General features: G+C 36.5%; 1 protein-coding gene across 1 annotated transcript; it reads left to right on the plus strand.

Moving 5' to 3' along the window:
- The first annotated feature begins 3,097 nt into the window (after window positions 1-3,097).
- LOC112571113 lies at window positions 3,098-14,978 on the plus strand. Its single transcript, XM_025249925.1, has 5 exons — window positions 3,098-3,450; window positions 4,166-4,306; window positions 8,198-8,337; window positions 14,384-14,438; window positions 14,645-14,978. Exons 1-5 carry the CDS (start codon window positions 3,098-3,100, stop codon window positions 14,976-14,978), a joined length of 1,023 nt encoding a protein of 340 aa, XP_025105710.1.
- The last annotated feature ends 6,215 nt before the right edge of the window (window positions 14,979-21,193 follow it).

Raw genomic sequence — 21,193 nt, forward strand, 5'->3', positions numbered from 1 at the left:
CTTCCACCAGTTGGGAACTTCACTTTAGACGCCATCATGGAGTCCGTTAGTTTTCAAAGAGAACTTTCATTGAGACTGTAGCGCCAGACATTGTTAATGGTGGGGGAATAATTGTAATGTATACTAATGTATACCTATAAAACACACTATATCATTTTGTTTATTGAATAGTTTTTTTCCATTCAGATGCTATTATTTTATCTCGTCCAAGAGTCCCTTTAAAGTTTCTAAATGACATCAGTCTCTACTCTAGAGGTAACTCTAGCTGCTGACCTCTCGTCGACTCGAGGTAACTCTTGCTGCTGGTCCCACGACACCAGCGCAGCCAAGGTGCACAACTCTGAATAACGACCGCTCTCTTTACGATCCGACAACTTTTGGCATCATCAACGATCTACGATTGATGATAATGATGATAATTTATCTTGATGTTTAGGTCGCTGGGATCTGACATGTTGAAGGTTTTGAGACAGAACCAACTTTATTTTTAAAAAGTGCTTAACTCCCTTACCTTACCCAGTGTTCTAAGGGGTCAGGGTTCCATTCAACAGCTTGGTCAACTGGAGAAAATAGACGGTGTCAAGTGGATTTTGAACCAGCTATGATCATATCTTCAGCCTCGGACTACTGAGCTCCAGCCACTCGGCTGCTTCCAGATTTTTGGGTGGGCAGGGAATTGTTCAGCTACAGCCATGAAGATGCCTCGAGATTAGAAATCCGACTATTGTAGTCATTGTAGATACCTCCAAGGTGTCAGAGACACATCATGCATGCTATTTCAGTGCGGCTTGCAACAAACAACAGACACGCTCCATCAGAAATCAAAGTTTATTATTTCACAAAGAAGTGCTTTATGTTGAATGGGTCCCGGTTGCTCAACTGCCATGTTTTTTCAACTTAACACAAACCGCCATATACCCTCCCCGACCAACCTCTTTACGAAAAAACGAACCCATCCCCAAACCCCTTCGTGACAAGGGCTGTAACACAGAAATGCATAGCTTGCATAAAACTTTTAAAACGTGACATAAAAAAAAGCAATGGGAATTTGTTGACAAAGCAAGATACAGCTTGTTGTGTTGTGCCACACGTAAATAATTCAACATGATTTCCTTTTCAATATGTGCTTTTAATGCTTACACTCAAAACAGGAAGTATATTAGTTTGCCAAGCGCCGAAATCGTAGAGTAGCCTGCTTCCACTCAAAACAGGAAATTAAAACAAGATTGCCAAGTGAACAAAATATAGAACATCATTTTCTACTCATGACTTTCTCGCTGTACATCGAAGAAATTAATAAAACATACAAGGGTGGAAGTACTGACTGTTGCTGTATGAATGTCTGATTGGGAAGGAAAAAAAATTTGCTTTTAGCGCTAGACAAATTTAAAATATATTGGTTAAAGGATTCGAGGGAAAAAATGGTTCTCCAGTAAAAATGAATGTAACTTCTTATTTTCATTTTGAAGAAAACGTGATGGCCGCCATCGGAAAAAAATGGAGAGGAATGATAACATCGGCATGAGTAAATCCCTTTATCATTATCGGTGGGTGGTGTTCTCAGGGTTGTCCATGGGATATATTTTTCTATCCCATCCCGTCCCATGGCAATTTATGCCTGTCCCATCCCGTCCCGTCCCACGGGACGTTTCACATGGGATTCCCATGGTATTAACAATCCTATGGACAACACTGAAAACCACTTTTCGGCTTTTGTTCTATAATTCCTGCTACTTCACATACAATAGATGATTCAGAGGAAAGATTTAAATCCTTGATGAATGAAATAACAGTAAATTTATTTTGCAATATCAAGTATCGACTACCATGGGAAATACAAATGTGTGCTGTCCCATCCCATCCCATCCCATCCCATCCCATGGGACGTTTCCCATGGGATTCCCATGGGATTCCCATTCCTATGGACAACACTGTTTATATGCACGAATGGTCTCTGGCACAAATGCACCACACATTCCCAACAGACTACGAAAAGATACACTCAACTTTGAATTCGTGCCATGAGTTCCTGTAGGCTACTGGTTTAGCAGAAAACGATCACTTTGCCGAGGGTAGTGAAGAAAAGATGTCTTTCATATCGACAATACCGATTTTATGATATCATTAGTAGCATAAAAGTGTCAATACAGAAAAATATCTCGCAGCTATTGTTTCGGGAAAGTACAGGTGTAAAGATATATTTTTGTGTATGTACGAGAGATGAAATAATCGATATAAAAAATTACCATAATATCAAATTTAAACTTAATAAATCAGCTTTTGAGTGTAAATGAGTCGTTTTGCTGGGAAATGCTACGGTTATCGACCTTTACAGAATAAACCATTTCTGAAAAACAAAACTGACCTATTAAGGAATATTCTTGAACGCGAAACAAATCAAACAAGCACTAAATGTAGTATATAAAAACGTTTTTTTCATAATTTTCTACATTGATTTATTAAGGTATATATTTTTATACTTATGGCGTTCGGAGAAATAGTCATCCGACTTCAGTAAGAGAAATCGCAAGGAAACTTTTTTGCTATATTATTAATGCTTAAAGCATATTTCTCAAATGTCTTCACAAACGCACAACTATTCACACACACACACAGACACACACTCTCTCTTTCTCTCTCTCTCACACACACACAGACTCACATACACGTTTACACTGATCTCACAAACGCATGTAGTCTTATGAGGATCCTCGTTTTTTCACTCACTCCAAGAAATCATGTGCGCACACCACTATGTTCATAATTTTTTAAACCATGGTAACAGCAAATTGGTGTCAGCTTTCTTGCTAGCCTTTTCTTTGATTTTTTCCATTTTATTTGTACAAATCAAAATCCTTAGCTGAAGTGGTCTTACTACTTTTTCTTTCCAAAGTTTCCTTTTACCATCACACAGATACTCGCACACATGCGCGCGCATTTCTGGCAGGAATATAAAGTTGAAAAAGAATCTCTTTGAGAGCAGATTGAATCAGTACGTGAATACAATGCAGTTATTGATCATAATAAAATAGCTATAGGCAAAATTATTAGAAGTTGCTACAAGTTAACTGGGTTTATTTGCAAGAGAATTCGAGAAATGTCTTTCAATAAGTCCTCATTAACAGAAGATATGAATGTATCAGCCACTCAAGACAGTTACCACAAAGTAAACACATGGAACATCCACGAAGACTTCCTCAGTTTGCAGACCACAAGAAATATCGAAGAAATTACATCATGTGGCTTTCACAACTTAAATTTTCTCATTGGATCCCCAGCCAACATCCTCAACATGATCGTCTTCTATCGTCAGGGACTTCGAGATCGGATGAACCTCTGTCTCTTCTGTCTCGCCTTCACTGACCTCATGTATCTGATGACAATCTTTATAATAGATGCTTACTGCTTCATAGGCATCCCCTTTCCTGACCAAAAGGAAATGTGGAAATGGTTTCTTGCAAAAAACGCTTTAAACTTAATTTACAGTTTTGATCACACATCCGGGTGTGTGACGATGATCATCGCCGTCGAGCGGTGCGTGTGTGTCATGTTCCCCATGAAAGCCGCGTCCATTATCAGCACCAAGACGATGGCCATCATTCTTTCAGTGACTTTTATCCTCATACAGCTCTTGTGTAGCATCTACATCATCAAAGAAAAGTTGACAGTTCTGCATGATGCAGTTACTGGAGAAAATATTATCAGTCTCACTTATACTGAGCTATACCTTAGTCACAGTATTTTTCGATTTATCGAAAATATTGTATTATCTTTTATTTCTTTCTTTAGCTTTACTGTCGTATGTTTAGTTACAGGTATCACTGTCGTAAAATTAAAAAGTGCCATGGCATGGAGAATGTCTATAACCAGGTAAGTTAAAAAAGTACGATAAACAACACTTTCATTTTGTTTTTTATAATCTTTTAATATCAAGAAATGGTCCTCTTGTATGCATCATAAAAATTACTACATCATGACAATAATGCAGCGATTATATACTACAATAAATAAATATCAGAATCTTACACTAAAATATCGGGATCTGGATTATTTATTGCCACTAAAATCATTGAAAGTGTTTGAAATATTACAGCTCGCACCTGAAGGTCCATGCAATGCTCATCAAGATGCTGGTAGTCGTGTCCTGTGTCAATATCCTCTGCAGGACTCCGAACATCATCTTGGCGCTGGTGCGATTTGCTGTCCCAGAGTTCCATGTTGATGGTCGCTATGGAAACCTGTTCATGACTACACACTACATCGCTAACCTTCCAGTAATGTTCAACACTTCCATCAACTTTTTCGTGTATGTTAAGATGTCTTCACGGTTTCGTCGAGAGCTACAGAGTCTGTGTGTGTGCAGCAGGTTATGACAAGACCAAATAAATAAATAAATAAATGAATAAATAAACTATGATATACTACATCTCATAAATAAAAATAGTGATTTGGGGATTACACGTCATAGTTCGTATGTTCATTAGGAGGTAACACTGTATTTCACTTACTTTTCTGATAAGACATTACTCATGGAAGATTTATTTCCAGTTTAAATTACATTTAACCAGCCTCCGCTCTTCTCATTGTGAACAAGTTCTCAGCCGTAGAACCATGCGGGACAACATTTATAGGAAAAGGAAGAGAAACAAAAATTTTAATTTAATGTTAGGTACCGAGAAGCGGAATTTATTTCAAAATATGGCCAGGGGTTTTTTTTTTGAATTTTCGTTTGGAATCAGAAAAAAGATTTAATGTGTAACTCATGTGGACCTATTTCATTTGACGAGAAAGTGTCAAACACTTTTATGTAATCTATACATTTATTTGCTGACTTGCTTGTACGACCTTCATGTATAGCTTGAAGTCTGATAGAACACTGAGATATTATAGTCTGTGGATGGAGATATTGTTCAGCAAGTATGCAGGGAGGGTTACTTATGACAAAGTTTGCGAAAGACTAGATTTGTTGATGTTCGAAAGTTTGTAAAAAAAGACAAGAACGAGACGCGAACACACGATGGACAGAAGAGAAATCGTTGTGGAGAAGTCGTCAATAGTCTTTCACTTTAGTTGGTCGCTCGTAGCATCGTCCAGGTAGGACTAATGTCAATCTTAAATTTCAAAAAGTGAACACCAATGGTGTAAACTTGGTTAATCTGCTTATTCGTCTTGAAATAAAAGTATTTTTATACATTGCTCTAACCGTTTTGCGTAAGCAACTAGTGAAGTCAAGAGAAAGCCAGTTACGGGATACAAGTATACACTAAGATACGATTACATCGTCCTTAGAGAAAATGGTATTTTACAAATAAATTATTATTTAGCATTAATTGTAACAAATAGATTTTAAACGAACTTTTCAAACAGGTATTTGCAGTTTAAATAGACACAATGCGATTTAAATAACAAACAAATAAGAGCTACAAGTGAACATATCCCACACTCATAGGACAAACCAGGTGAACAAATAAAGAGACAGAAAACATAGTGTGTGTGTTTGTGTGTGTGTGTGTAATGTCGGAGGAAGATTTGCAATTCAAATCAAGACAATAAAATGCTATATTTCAACACTTGGTTTGAAACCAAGTTTTTGAAAGAACTTGTAGGAACTGCAGCTGAGGAAGGACATGATCGTCAATTCTTGGCACCAAGGGGAAAAAACACCAGAGGTCTGAAAAAAAATGGATGGAGTAATATAAAAAATGTGGCAGACTCACGTAGCATTCAGAGCCAAGTCCTTGTCTTCAACACAGACAGGTTCGAAATATGATGAGTGTAAAATGTCGAATGTCTCATAGCATGTAACCTGTTTAATGATATGCTTAGACAACTAACCTTTTATAGATTTATATTCAGTAAATAATAAATATGATTTAAACGTCCTTCTCTTGTCTTCCATAAGTCTAAAATTACTACCATCAATAATGGACATTACGGACATTAACATTTACTATTCATTGGTTTACATTCAGTGTAGACACGTAATAAACAGTTTATCTAATAGTTATTACCTTGACAATTATGGTATTTCTGTTCTGTTAAAGTGTTGTCGTGTGGTGGTGGTGGTGGTGATGATGATGATGATGATGAGGAGGAGGAGGAGGAAAAAAGTGAAGCTGATAACAGACTGCAGGGCAAACATCACCTGGCGCAATTAACGTCCAGCTAAGCTGCTCCAGTAGGATGGAAAACAAACAATGACATAATCTAAAACATAGATATATCACTCAATTTATAATATACAGACACATAAAACACTCATTTATGTACGCACATAATCACCTTAGTATCAGGAATCACACTATCTTTACAGTTTCCGAAGACACATCTTAGGGATGTTAATGCACACAACAATATTTTCAGCCCACAGAACATCAGCAGACAGAACCAGACTGAGGTCCCTTGTTGTCGCCTCATGTGTCAGACGGCACAGAAAGGATGGATTGATTAATTCATATAGAAACAAGGGGCTAGTAAACTTTCATTTCAAAAGAGCAATGCCTGGATACGATTGTCGTTGATTTTGGGGTGGCGACAGTCAATAAAATATAAATTTTCTCCTAGGTAGATTTTTGGAATAGTTTATTTAACATACGATGGCAATGACAAGCAATAATTATCTTATTTTCTCTGGTAGTGTTTTTTTAATGGTACATAAGGAATGTCAATACGAAACATTGTTCAATAAATTAAGAATATTTTTAAACTATCAAGTTTGACCATATAAAAGTATTTTATTGATAATGCTAAATATTTCCTAAAACCAGTGTGGAATTTCTATATTATGTGAAATGGCATGGAAAAATAATTTTAGTTTGTTTGAGGGTGGGTCGTGATTTCGATATTCAAAGGCATTCTAAAGCCACTTAGATGACAGTCTGCAACAGACAGAAAATTAAATATCCACATGCAGAACAATACACGTAAGTACACATACAGGATATTCTGTAAATAAAGCCAAACAGCATCTCATGCAGTACTTTGTAATATTTTATCAATTTACATCCGCCTGAAATAAATGTCACTATAGCTTATTTCTTTTTGTGAGTTTCTGTGCCATTTGTGCCACATCCACTGTACTACCTAAACTTTCTCGTACATATAAATTCTAGTATAGTTCATGCTAAAATAATCGGGTTCTCTGCGGTCAACAAAGAAAGCTTTTTTTCAATGAGATCGCTTTCCCTGGTAAAAATTTTCACGCCACTATTACTTGTAATATTATTTTTCACACGCCTGTGTGTACCAGGTCCAACTATTTACACAGATGTATAGTGAGCTACCAAACTTTACAGTCCACATGAACTTGTCAGTCACACTTCCTAACTACCTGGAACACAACATATGGGAAAACCCAGAAGACATCGTGGGCTTGCAAACCGTTAAGATCATAGAAAGAACTTCGCACTGCGGATTTGTCAACTGTCTTTTTCTAATGGGAGCCCCAGTGAACCTCCTCACCATGATCGTCTTCTATCGTCAGGGACTGCGAGACCGGATGAACCTCTGTCTCTTCTGTCTCGCCTTCACTGACCTCATGTACCTCACGACACTGTTTATAATGGCTTCGTACTGCTTCATAGGAATAGTATTTCCGGATCAGAGAGAATTTTGGAAATGGTTTTTCACAAAGCATGGTATAAGTTTCGTTTATAGTTTTGGAATCTCTTCAGGGTGTGTGACGATGATCATCGCCGTGGAGCGGTGCGTGTGTGTCATGTTCCCCATGAAGGCCGCGACACTCATCAGCACCAAGACCATGGCCATCATCCTCTTAGTCACCTTCATCTTGGTAAATATTTTGTGTAGCGTCTACATCATAAAGGAGAAGATGACAGTTATCAAAGATGTCGTGACTGGTGAAGATATCATTTTTCTGACCAATACCGAGCTTTACCTGAGTCACATTGTTTTTAAAATCGTGGAAAACGTTGTTTTAACTTTTATTTCATTTCTCAACTTCACTGTCGTGTTTTTATCTACAACATTGACTGTGATAAGACTGCGTAATGCCATGGTGTGGAGAATGTCAACAGCCAGGTAGGTGGAAGGTGAGAAGGTGAGAATGTACGCTTGCTCTGATTTTTTATTTAACACACACACACGACTATCTTAGGACATTATACAAGCTATTTAAGTGAGTGAAGCTCAAATAATTCTATTGAAACAATAATTCTATTTTTTATTATCATGGCAGCTCCTACGTTAAAGGTCAGGCAGTGTTGATGCGAATGCTGGTGGAGGTGTGCTGTATCTACATCCTGTGCACGACTCCAAACATCATCCTGGCCCTGGCGCGATTTGCTGTCTTCGAGTTTCGAGCTGAAGGGCGATACAGTAATTTTTTTCTTGCGACACATTTTCTCTCACAACTTCCGGTCATGTTCAATTCTTCCATTAATTTCTTCGTATTTGCTAAAATGTCTTCCCGATTTCGATATGAGCTAAAGTCTTTGCATTCTTGCATAAGGATCAAAGCAAAATCCTGATTTAGTTTCAGTTTTAAAACGTGTGATCAGGACTAACCATACAGTATAGACAGTTGTTTTATAAATTCTATAATCTTTTGATTATGTGTTTAGTCAAATAAATAACATACACAATGATTACAAAAAAAAATATTTTTGAAATAAGAAAGCACAAAAATTTAAGAAAATATATAATAGTAAATATAAAAAGAAGACTGAAGAGACCGACTTGGTTTGTAAGGCATCAGTAGCTCAGACAGGAGAAAGGTCGTGAGGACAGCGCACATTGTGACAATTTTGTGTTAAATGTGACTGTGAACTGGCAATCGAATTAAAGTATAAACTGTTACTGAAAAGACAATACAATCGGCATCGGCGTGAACCCGTGGATGCTTTCCAGTCACCGATTAGAAAAAATTACATTTTTGGAAATTGCTGGAAAAGACCTGTTTACCTCTTTAATTTTCATTGTTATTAATTGATTGATTAAATATTTAATAGAAAATCTTAATGAAGAAGCTCAAGGACTAAGCAACTATCATGGACATTGTAATCTTCAACAAAGTCTAGAAACAAGAAAGTTCAAGAGATTCATGACCTTTCACCTTTGTCGTTAATGCTGTCCATTGAGCTGTCGACTTCACAGTTTGACTCTCAATACTTTCCGTATTTTAACCCGTCTTATCAAACAACTATCAATTACAATGTATTTCCGTTTATAAATATATTTTATTTAACTAAATCACAAAAGTATTTTTAAGAACAACATTTGAAATACAATATTTGTGATTGTGTTGACAGTGTAAGAATGTTGTAAAAGAAATTAAGCATGTTAAGTTATAGTTCTAAAATATTAATTGATCTTGAATGTTGTAACATTTTAATTAAAATATTATATAATCTCTGGAATAATAAAAAATAGTGTTGCTTTTTGACCAAACGCAGCTAAAAAAGAGAAATCCTTTTGTCACATATCTTGTAGTTTAAGATGTGATATACACTAGTGAGGTCTAAATACTTTGAATATACTTGTTGAAAGGCAGCGCGGTTAATGATGGAATCCCTGTAGACATCAGATTTTGTAAACGAGGTGTAAATGGGTTCTCATGAAGCAACCAGTCGACTCTGTGGTGTTGCCATCCACTTAGTTCTCTGTCTACCTCGGCCTTGACATGGCACTTCGCCCTGAAGGAAGATTGTGTCGTGTCCGACAACATGGTTGAACCAGACCAGCTTTAGTCGTTTTACTATTTCTGATAAAATAGATGGGCTTGTGATCCCAGTAGGATATTCGTAGTAAGTGTAGTAAGTGTAGTAAATATTGGAATATATTAAGGATAGGAGAGTAGCCCCTACAGAAAATGTGAATGCTAACACTTGGGCTTCGCAGGGGAGGGAATCAAAAATCATCAGCTGCACACCAATCTTGGAAGGGTTACCCCCCTTTGCATCTCAGAGAAGCCTTATTTATTCAAGCTTAAGCTCCAAGACAACAAAGTGGAGGAATTCTATGAACAACTAGACATAAAGATCAAGGCAGTACCAAATACTCGCGGTGCTCGGGGAATCAAATGCCAAGAACGGCCCAGACTCAAAACCAACAATGGGCAAGAACCGTAGGAACATTTGAAGAAACCAACCACCACAGGACCTAAGGCTTCTAAAGTTGGCACAAACCACCGGCTAGTCCTTGCCAACATCCTGTCCTCAAAATGAATCGACGCAAGCTGGCACTACGAAGAGGGCATGAGTAATAACCACATGAACAAAGTTCAATGAAAATTGTTGAGGCTAGACACAAATACAAGTTTAATAATATCAAATTATTTTAAGTAGGACATTGTTTGGTAAAGCTTTCATTTACAATTTAAAACACTGTTATTGTTAACATAATGAGTCTGAAATCGGTTTTCAAATTGTCAGACGTAAACATCTGTCTTGTATATTGTTTTAAGTTAGGAACACATTTCAAGTACAAAAGATCAGAAACTTAAAACACGGGTTCCTGTTTCTATTCTCTATTCACGTTGTAACCAAGCTGCTTTATATCAGTTTTCTGTAATATTACCTCACATTGCTAAAGCCCTGACTCATTGTTTTTAATTTTGATCATAGCATCCTTCTCACTGCCATGGTTTCCGGTTATACTTGGCTATGACTGCTGGATATCATGCCATCATCTCTGAGCTACTTCGTTGAATATTTATCTGCCTACTAGAAATGGAGGGGAAATAATTCCAGCCTAACACCAAATTATTTTCCCTTTTATTGACTTAGATAGCTGTTATTTTTTTAACTGAAAGACTTTCCCAACATACTTACATACTTAGTGTTTTACAGGTTTGTGCTTCTTGCAGATTTTGCCTAAGGTAATCAGGTCAAAGAAATCGTCTACAATTAATTCTTATATTAAAAATTTTAATAAACTTCGAAGAAGACTTTGATTTCTGTTCGAAGGAATCGCGCCCTTGTCAGATTTATTTAGTCTTTTTGGTGCTATTTTTTCCTCATGGAGAGAATACAGTTAGAGTGAGGATAGTAAGAGTGAAGCAATGTGCTAGAGCGAGTGAATAGTGTTCAACCACGTGATCGCCCCAATTTGTAAATTATACTGGTGAGGTATTCAGGGTACTGATCGTTGATAGAGTAACTCCGCGGTCTCTGAATTAAGACTGGTAACCAGTTAATTATTTTTTATATATATAGGTGTAATGTTTTGGTAACTATTACGAAAATGTAACAATGTCCATAATGGTATAGTCTGTGTGCAGACAGACGAATGCATTAATCACAAAAATTCTGATCTTGAGAAACGTATGTCATGTGTTCCAATAAATTGTAGATAAGTTTTGTAGTAGATGATTAGGAATACAGACTTGAATAAAAGGCATTTTTGCATCAAGATGTGCTGATCGAATTTCAGTATAAAGTTAAATAAAGAAGCAGACATCCCTCTCGCCATTATTTACCTAAAAGATATTATTTTTCTTCGGCAAGTGAACTATGATCATTACAATTTTGTGACTACTGCAGCAGCATTGATGATCTTGGTCTGGTATAAGTAAAGTGAGTGTGTGCAGTATGACATACTACACTGTTTCCTATATTTTCACATGATTTTTTAATATGCCAGATGACTTTCAAGAATTATTTGTAATCAAATTTATTACCAGAGAGTTAAGCTATTCACTTCATGTCATATTTACTCCCGAGATTATGACTGAATATACTTGTAACCATTTTCATACTCCAGGAAGTGTGGTCAATGATAGAAACAGTGTGGAATTTGTTCAGCTGACATATGATTGTATTGGCTGCAAATTTCGATTGTAGCATGCAATGTTATGATGTCATGGAAATAATGTTATTTTTGTTTTGTGAAAACATTTTATCTGCTGTCGTTGTGTACCTTGCTTGCACTCTACTTAGGGAGAGTGGAACTTAGCAATGCTGCCTTCAAAGGCATTATCCATTATTATTAATTATTCAATGACATTACCGTGTCTGACAAACTGTGACTATTTTTTAAATCATTATTCTCTGAGCCCTCAAGCCAGGAACTAATAAATTAATGCCAATAAAATGTTGCAGACTCTGTTGAGCTGTAGTAATTTTGTCGAAGCGAACAATATTTAGTAATTTGAAGCATGTGTGAGGTAACTCCCATATGACTGATTTCACGATGTTGATACGGATGTAAAACTCTTTCATTTTCACCAGCCAGGGGCATTTATGCAAACTCTCGGAGTCACCTTAGACAACATCACACACACATACACACAGGCACGCGAGCGAGAGATATCAACAAAACCACGTGACACTCACCAAATGGATCCTTAGTCATCGATGACAGCTTTGAACATTCTTAGAAGCATCTAGACTAGTCTTAAAACAGCATTTAGTTATCTCCCCTAATTTAGCCTTCACGTTTTAATACAAAATAATAATTTTACGAAAATTATCTAACTACTCATGACCAGTTAAAAATGATTACATATTACTTTATCATTAAAAATAAAGTTACTCGTCAAAAATTTCATATTTCTATAACTTTAAAAATAGATTATAAAACTGGATGGACAGACGGACTGACCTACATAACCAGTTAAATGAAAGTGTCTTTTATAACTTTCGCAATTTTTACATGCAGCTCACTCGTCTATCCAGGATTCTCCATCAATTATTTCCTTTACATCGTCACTGGTTTTTTTTTTTTTAGTGTAGGATGAATTTCATAAAAAAAATTTTTTTGGCCTGTGCTTCTTTACAGAGCGATATACTGAATATATGTTTCGTTGACTTTCTTGTCGGTAGCCATTCAACGACTAAGACTGTTTTGTGTCAGAAATCTGCTTCTGGATGATCCTGCTGTTACCTGAATTAAAGGACATCGCTCTGCATTCACTGCGCCATGTCTTGTCCTAACAGTTGTAATTAATATTACCATTAATGGGTGAAAACTAAGAACACATGAGAGATCCAGCCGGAAACTCGTTACAATGTTCCTGGCGATGATAATGAAAAGTACAAATTTTCTCTTACCACTATTTAGACTTTAATATAATTTGTCGAACACAAAGATGTTAATAGCAAACAAAACACTAAATTTTAATATTATCTAAGAAAAAAATCACGCTCTCGTTTATTCAGCATAAAATATTTTTTCAGCTATCAAGTTTGACTATTTAAATGTATATATGGTTGTACTTGAATCTTTTTGAAGCTGGTACAATATTATTTTATTGGAGTATGCAACATCCTTCAGCAAAAAACAAAACAAAAGAAAAAAGAAAAAATATATATATATCTTAGAGAAGGGGCGAGATCAATATTCCAAAGCAGTTTGAGCCACATAGCTAACAATCTGCAACAGATAAATAAACAAAGACACGCGCACTTTTGTTAGCAATTACACAATGCTCTCGGAAAGCTCAATCTTTCCTATTTCGTATTTCTCTAAAATTACTTTTAACAACCACCTTAGATAAATTCCAATACTGACAGCTTTATTTACTCATTTCCACGAGTTTCGGTGTCATTTTTATTCCACACCCACTGCACACATAACTGCTCACACAGTATTTAAACTCCCAGCACGTACTTTGTGGTTAAAGGTTAAAGGGTAACGGGCACCCCAACGGCAGTACATATTGACACATTGTATTCTTTGTTACGGTGACACGACTGAGTCGACACGATGTGTTGTGACCGATCCAACGATACAGTTGATAAGAATTTTACAATCACATTTCCTAATTACATAGAGCATAACATGTATGACAACCCTGAAGACTTCCTGAGCTTGCAAACCGTTATGGTCATAGAGAAAATTACACACTGTGGGTTTGTGAATTGTTTTTTTCTAATCGGAGCCCCAGTGAACCTCCTCACCATGATCGTCTTCTGGCGCCAAGGACTGAGAGATCGGATGAACCTCTGCCTCTTCTGCCTGGCGTTGATCGACCTCCTGTACCTCACCACGTTGTTTACAATGGTCTCCTACTGCTTCATAGGAATCGCTTTTCCCGACCAGGAAGAATTTTGGAAATGGTTTTTCACAAAGCATGGTATAAATTTTATTTATAGTTTTGGAATCTCGTCGGGGTGTGTGACGATGATCATCGCCGTCGAGCGGTGCGTGTGTGTCATGTTCCCCATGAAGGCCGCCACACTCATCAGCACCAAGACCATGGCCATCATCCTCTTAGTCACCTTTATCATCATACAGCTTTTGTGCTCCGTCTACATAATAAAGGAACAGATTACAGTCGTCAAAGATGTCCTCACTGGCCAAACCATCATCTTTCTCACCAATACAGAGCTTTACCTGAGTAACAATGCCTTTAAAATCGTAGAAAACATCGTGTTGACTTTTATTTCATTCCTTACTTTTATTGTCGTGTTTCTGACCACAGCTCTTACTTTGATAGGACTGCGTAACGCCATGGCCTGGAGAACATCCTCAGCCAGGTAAAGAAATGGTAAAGTTTACAAAACAGATCCGTGTTTGTTCCGACTCTGAGCTTAATGTGAAGGAACGACTATAACAGAAGAGAAAAGAAACTGCTGCTGCTGATGATGATGAATCTTACCCGTATATTCATTTACTCTAAATGAAACTCGCATGAAATCATATTGAGAGAACATAATTAAACCTGTTTTCATGTTTGTGGCAGCTCGTATGTGAAAGGCCAGGCGGTGTTGATGAGGATGCTGGTGGTGGTGTCCAGCCTGTACATCCTGTGCACGGCTCCTAACATCATCCTGGCGCTGTCGCGATTCATTGAGCCGGAGTTTCGTGCTGGAGGTCGCTATAGCAACTTTTTTATGGCGACGCATGCTATCTCACAACTTCCGGTTATGTTCAACTCTTCAGTCAACTTTTTTGTTTTTGCTAAAATGTCTTCCCGGTTTCAATACGTGTTAAAGACATTGTGTCTTTGCATGAGGACCTCAGTTAGCTCCAGGTCTTCTCTCGGTACTATTAACCACTCCAAGGAAAAACATTAATCAGGCTAGAGTTATTATAAAAACACACCTTTTGATTACATGAGAGAGAAATTTTTGAACCCACAAAGTAATTACAATGACCTTATATTCATTTAGAAAAGTAAATGTAAAAAACACTTTTAGTTTCAAATATGAAAGCGAGAGGAATGGTAATAACTGTTGTTGTTGTTGTTGTTGTTAATCTCAAAGGATGAGTGCAAAACTAAAAATTCAGGAATAAAGACGAATGAGTCAAATATGATGGTTGATTATAAAAAAATATTTTTAAGGAGGTGGGTAAACACAGATGGAGAAAGGAGAAAAGAATTTCAAACGAGTGTGTGGAAAATTTCTCTTGAGAGGAGGGTAACACGATCAGACAGTAGAAACCGACTCGGGTGGCGACGAATTAGTGACAAGTAAGAAGACAAAGGTAGGAATATTGTAATCAATGTAAAGATCTTTCCTCCATGTGAGAGTGAGTTGTTTACAATTCACTCTAGGAAACTTTTTTAATTTTACTGTTACCTCAGTGGTCTTGTTGCTATGAGATTTGAGAAGTTTTCTTATCTTCCTTTATGATAGTGAAAGAGCAAATTTCTGCCGTGTTATTTGTTATTGGAGTAATACATTTCGAGTTGAATGTTTTCATTGCCAGGGTTATCGTCGTTCAGAAATATGTACAAAATTCTACACGTTTTGGAGGTAATCGCATGGAGAAAGGAGTTGTGAAAGTTAATGAAACTAAAACTGTCTCAAAAGTTTGCATCTTATTCCATCATCTCCTATCAGCTAGATACCGCGTCTTTCATTTATCGTATTGTTATAAATATACTTACTACATAAATGTTTTACACTTTGTGTACCTTGTACAGTTTATCATGAAAGATGGGCTAAAAAGAATGCGTCTGTAGTTAATTAAAATAAATTATCGACGAGTCCTCACACACACACTCTCACACTCACACAGTCGCCCCGACATTTGCAAGTTCTTTCTACTGTTATAAATAAAACAACTAAATCTGACTCTTTACATATCCTGTCTGAATTTAATTATGTAGAAATTATGTTACATTATTCAATAAAGAAATTGCAAGATTAATGAATAAAAATGATAGAATAATGTAGTATGGCTATAAGTATATTCAGTCATAATCTCGGGAGTAGATATTATATTACTTACTAATAAATGACTCAGATAATTTACTTTAAATTAATTAAAATTATTCTTTTATTTTAGTTTCCTTGAGAAAACGGGTCGCAGAATACCGCGTATTTTTCGTTTAAAAAAACATGTTTATTTTAGTAAATGAACCGTACCAAAACTGAACCAAAAATGTATTATCTGTTTCTTATGTATCTATTTACATGTATCTATTGCATCCTCATAAAATTTCCCAAACATCAATCAGCAAGAACAAATTGACAGGCAGTACCTCGATTCACAATAACATGTGATGCAGCTAGGGTGTAAAAGAAATAGGATCACCTGCGACCACTAAGTTCCGTAGGACCTGGTTATCTTCACCAGAGTTTTGTGGAAACATTCTACCTGTTGTCCTTGTGTACCTTGCTTGCACTCTACTTCGGGAGAGTAGAGGTTAGCAATGTTGTCTTCAAAGGTGTTATACATTATTAATAATTATTTAATGACATTCCCGTGTTTGACAAACTGTGACTAATTTTTAAACTATTATTCTCTGAGCCCTCAAGCCAGGAACTAAGAAAATTAATGCCAATGAAATGTTGCAGTCATCGTTGAGCTGTAGTAATTTGAAGTTTGAGTGTCGAAGCGAACAATATTTAGTAATTTGAAGCATGTGTGATGTAACTCCCATATGACTGATTTCATGATGTTGATACGGATGTAAAACTTTGATTTTCACCAGCTAGGCAAACTCTCGGAGTCACCTTCGCCAACACCACACACACACACGCACGATCGCGCGCGCGAGAAATCAAAACCACGTGGCACTCATCAAATGGATTGGTCCATAACTAAACTGACTTTAGATGCTGCTGAAGCGCTTCAAATTCATCATTGAGCATCAGCACAAAACCTTAGTCATCGATGACAGCTTTGAGCATTCTTAGAAGAATCTAGCAGATAACTAGAGCAAGTGTATTGCAGTGGTTAATATCTTTAAAAAGTTTAAAAACATCTGATGTTTCAATGCATATCAGTCAATCCCAGCTTAAAACTATTACACCAAATGGAACCTGATTTTTTTAACACCTGACTATTTATTTCGAGAGAAAAACCCCGCCTACCTTGACATAAAGATCGACGAGGAAAGGTTGAAAGTGTCCGAATACAAGAGCCCTCGCAAATGTTATCGACGAGGTCTACGTTCTTTAGAAACAATTCACGTTAATGGGATTGCTTTATTATCTTTTCAACATCTTCACTGAATTAAATAGTATAATTGTTTGATTTTCAGCGAAAGTGTACAAGCACTCAGACAGTGTGACACAACTGGAACTGTAACATGGAACACGCACGGTTATCCGTGCCAGGGTTATTTTACAGTCTTTAAATAATTCTGTCCAGAGTTTTTTGAATTTTAAGTTTTTTGTTTGTTTTTTTTCTAAATGCAATTGTTAATGGAAAGGAAACATTGCCTCTTTGAAATTTGTTATCAATTTTTTTACTCTTTTACCCTTGTAAAGGCGAAACTAGGGGAGATAACTTCAGTTGACTAGTCTAAAAACGGCATTTACTTAGCTCCCCTAATTGATCTTTTAAGTCTTAATACAAAATAATAATTTTACGAAAATTATTTTACTATTCATAAACTGTTAAAAATGATTAAGTATTATTTTATCATGGAAAAAAGAAACTTGTCAAAAAATTTCATATCTCTAGAAAGATAGTTTAAAATCAGATTATAAACCTGTATGGACAGACTGATTGACCTACATAATCAGTTAAATCAAAGGGATTTTTATAAAAATAGCAATTTTTTGTTTTTGTGCAACACGCTCGTCGATCCAGGTTCATCCATCAAGTATTTTCTTTTCCATCGTGACTGGTTTTTTTTTCAGTGCGGGATGAATTTCATAATACTTTTCTTGGCCTGTGCTTCTTTACGGAGCGATATACTGAATATATGTTTCGTTGTCGGTAGCCATTCAACGACTAAGACTGATTTGTGACAGAAATCTGCTTCTGGATGATCCTGCTATTACCTGAATTAAAGGACATCGCTCTGCATTCACTGCACCATGTCTTCTCCTAACATTTGTAATTAATATTACCATTAATGGGTGAAAACTAATAACATATAAGAGATCCAGACGGAAACTCGTTACAAAATTGCGCGTGGACGTGCGACGATGTTCCTGGCGATGATAATGAAAAACACACATTTTCTCTTACCGCTATTTAAACTTTTATTTAATTTGTCAAACATAACAATGTTAATAGGAAACAAAACACTAGATTATAATATTATCTAAGAAAAAATGACACACGTTTATTTAACATAAAATATTTTTTCAGCTATCAAGTTTGACTATTTAAATGTATATATCAGGGGTGGGTAATTAATTTTCCCAAGGGGCCGCATGAGAAACCGAGATGGTTCTAGAGGGCCGGACTAATATAGTTAACTCAGTGTTACCCAATACTGTATACATAGTATATATACTGGCGGGCGGGCCAGCGGGCGGGCCGGTCAGAGACAGGAGGCGGGCCGGACTCGGCCCGCGGGCCGGCGTTTGCCCATGTCTGCTCTAGAGATACAATATTGGAACAAGGTACATAATTAAGTTTGCTCAAAGCTTTGAAATCAGACCAAGAGTAGTGGCCCTTGAAAGATTAATATAGAGTATAAGCAAATGTCATCTCTCAAGCTCCTATATATTCTTACATGTAATCTACAAATATTTTTAGCAACATATAAATCTGTTGTCCAATTCCTGCCATACAAATCCTCCATAATAAAACTCTAAATGACTAGAAGACGACGATTTTACGATGTTTTGTAAATACTGTTTGCAAACATCTGCCTGACATTTATTTGCGACCAGCATGTCAACAAAACAAAGGCTAAATTAAGTCTCCTCTGTGTGTGTGTAATAGTGGCATCTTCTTGTATCATATCAAAGACCGAAACATTTGGTCCTACGCGTAATGTGTAACAATCTAGAAATGCCAAATTTTCTTGAAAGATGTTTTTACTTTTAATGACAAGAATGTAATGAAATAAATGTTTTGTAAAAGTGAAATTAAAAGCTAATAGATGAGAACCGTGGTGAGACCGGATGCATGATGAAAGTTGTATTGTAAACAAAAATGAACAGACAAAGTACTGAACCTTGCGGAACCACAAAAGAAAATGGATCATGGCAAGATGTTTACGAAGACAATGATGACAATGATGTCGACGAAGACAATCTGTGTCTGAATGAGTGAGAGAGGAGTTGAACCATGGTACTGCAGGTTGTGGCGGCTCTGAAGTCTGTGAAGGAGCAGAGAGTGGTCGTAGTGTTAAATGTAGAAGACAGGTCAAGTAGAGTTAAGACTGAAACATTATCGCTGTCCAGGAAAGATAATATGTCTGTGGTTACTTTGATAAGAGTAGTTTCGGCGCTTTGTACAGGGATAGATGCTATCCAAGCTTGGGGTATAAAATGATGGTGTAAATAGTAGGCACTGAGCTGTGTCAGACTACTTTCTCTATAATCTTAGAGAGGAATGACAAGTTGGACATGGGGCAGTAGTTGTTCACGTTGACCTCAAGCGTAGACTTTTCAAGGAGTAGCTTCGCCAGGCCAGTTTAAGACAAATAAAATTTTTTTTTGTTTTTATTTCTATTTATGTATGTCCCTGCCTGTAAATATTTATTTAACATTACCATCAAAATCCTTTCAATAAGAAAACTAAACCGACCGGCTTTACTGCTTACCTGCACGGAAATTTTTTTTTACATGAACTACTAAAGCAAATCAGCATGGGACATGTGTTGTTAGTGTCCTGTTTTCCAAAAATTGTAAGAATCCTACACATTTAGGAAAAGAATCCGTATATTTCACAAAATGTCGCCCAACAGAAAGTCGTGACTTACAAAGAAAAGAAAAATATATCCCCTGTAACAGATGTGATACCTGATGTATATTGTTTGATTCTATTTGTCAGATAAACTCACTCATCTCTCACATTTGTTTCCTAGTTTTGACTTCTAAGGATTTGACACTGTCAGTCTCCTGTCTATCAGTGCCTGAGTTCAGTTTGAATGTTCTCAAAACAGTAGAGACAGTGAGAACAACAGAGATAGTAGCAGAAGTAAGAAAGGAGTCGGGTGGGGTCTGTGGGGGTTGTAGAGGTGGTTGGGAGTTAATGGCGGTAATTCTGTTATTCTCTAATACCTGATTTAAATCTTGGATTGCAGATAGAAACGCGATGTTCTTCTTCAATTCTTTTCCCTACCTGATCATTTATCCCCCTTCCCTTCCGGTGTCAGTCAATTTCGATCATTCATTTTTTTCAAAATTGTGTCAGTTTTCGTTTAAATTTGTCATTAAAAAATCTGTTTTGTATGTCTTACGGACTTAGCAATGACTTAAGTGGACTCAAGAATCGTTTAGAAAATAACAAATTGTACACAATTAGCAGCAGTTTATTTTATTTTTCTAGGCAGCGCGAGCAGCAAGCACAAATTTACACCCATACCTTTTCTATATTTACATAAAAATCAGTTAATAGTTCTTTCTCGACAAGGTGTCTTCCATTAGAAAATGTGACCTTTGAACAATTTTAAATCACTCCTGAGTTTAATGTGCCTTCTCGTCCTTTAGTTCAACAAAAAGCAAATACAAATAATAGTAAACTCATTATAATTAAACTGAAAATACTTATTTCTCCAATTATTTATATTTTAAAGCCTTTTCTCTTTTAGCTTATGTACTTATTATTGCCTGCCCCACCCGTGTACAAGAAATAACAAACAAAACACAAGTATTTAAAGGCTTCGAAGCCAAAGTTAGAAAAAATGTAGTCCACGGATCTGCTGACAATTTTTCTTTAGCAAAGTCGGAAAAGAGATGAAAAGAGAGTTGACTGTCATCTTTTTCAACAAATAGAAGATATTACAAAGCTCTCAGAGAGTAGTGTCCTTCGCTGGCTCAGACTCTTCAACCGATATGAACGACACATCAACTAACTACTCTAATTCCAGCTTTTTGGACAACCCTGACTACATACTTAGTAACGAGGTGGTGAGAGATGTAGAGAA

Source organism: Pomacea canaliculata, linkage group LG8 (assembly GCF_003073045.1).
Source record: "Pomacea canaliculata isolate SZHN2017 linkage group LG8, ASM307304v1, whole genome shotgun sequence".
NCBI lineage: Eukaryota > Metazoa > Mollusca > Gastropoda > Architaenioglossa > Ampullariidae > Pomacea > Pomacea canaliculata.

Bases quoted from the DNA above. Each gene is read 5' to 3' on its own strand.
- LOC112571113 (XM_025249925.1), top strand. From the start codon at position 3,098: ATGTCTTTCAATAAGTCCTCATTAACAGAAGATATGAATGTATCAGCC. The intron at 4,307-8,197 runs GTATGTTAAGAT...TTATCATGGCAG, and splicing joins ACTTCCATCAACTTTTTCGT to CTCCTACGTTAAAGGTCAGG. The intron at 14,439-14,644 runs GTAAAGAAATGG...TGTTTGTGGCAG, and splicing joins TGGAGAACATCCTCAGCCAG to CTCGTATGTGAAAGGCCAGG.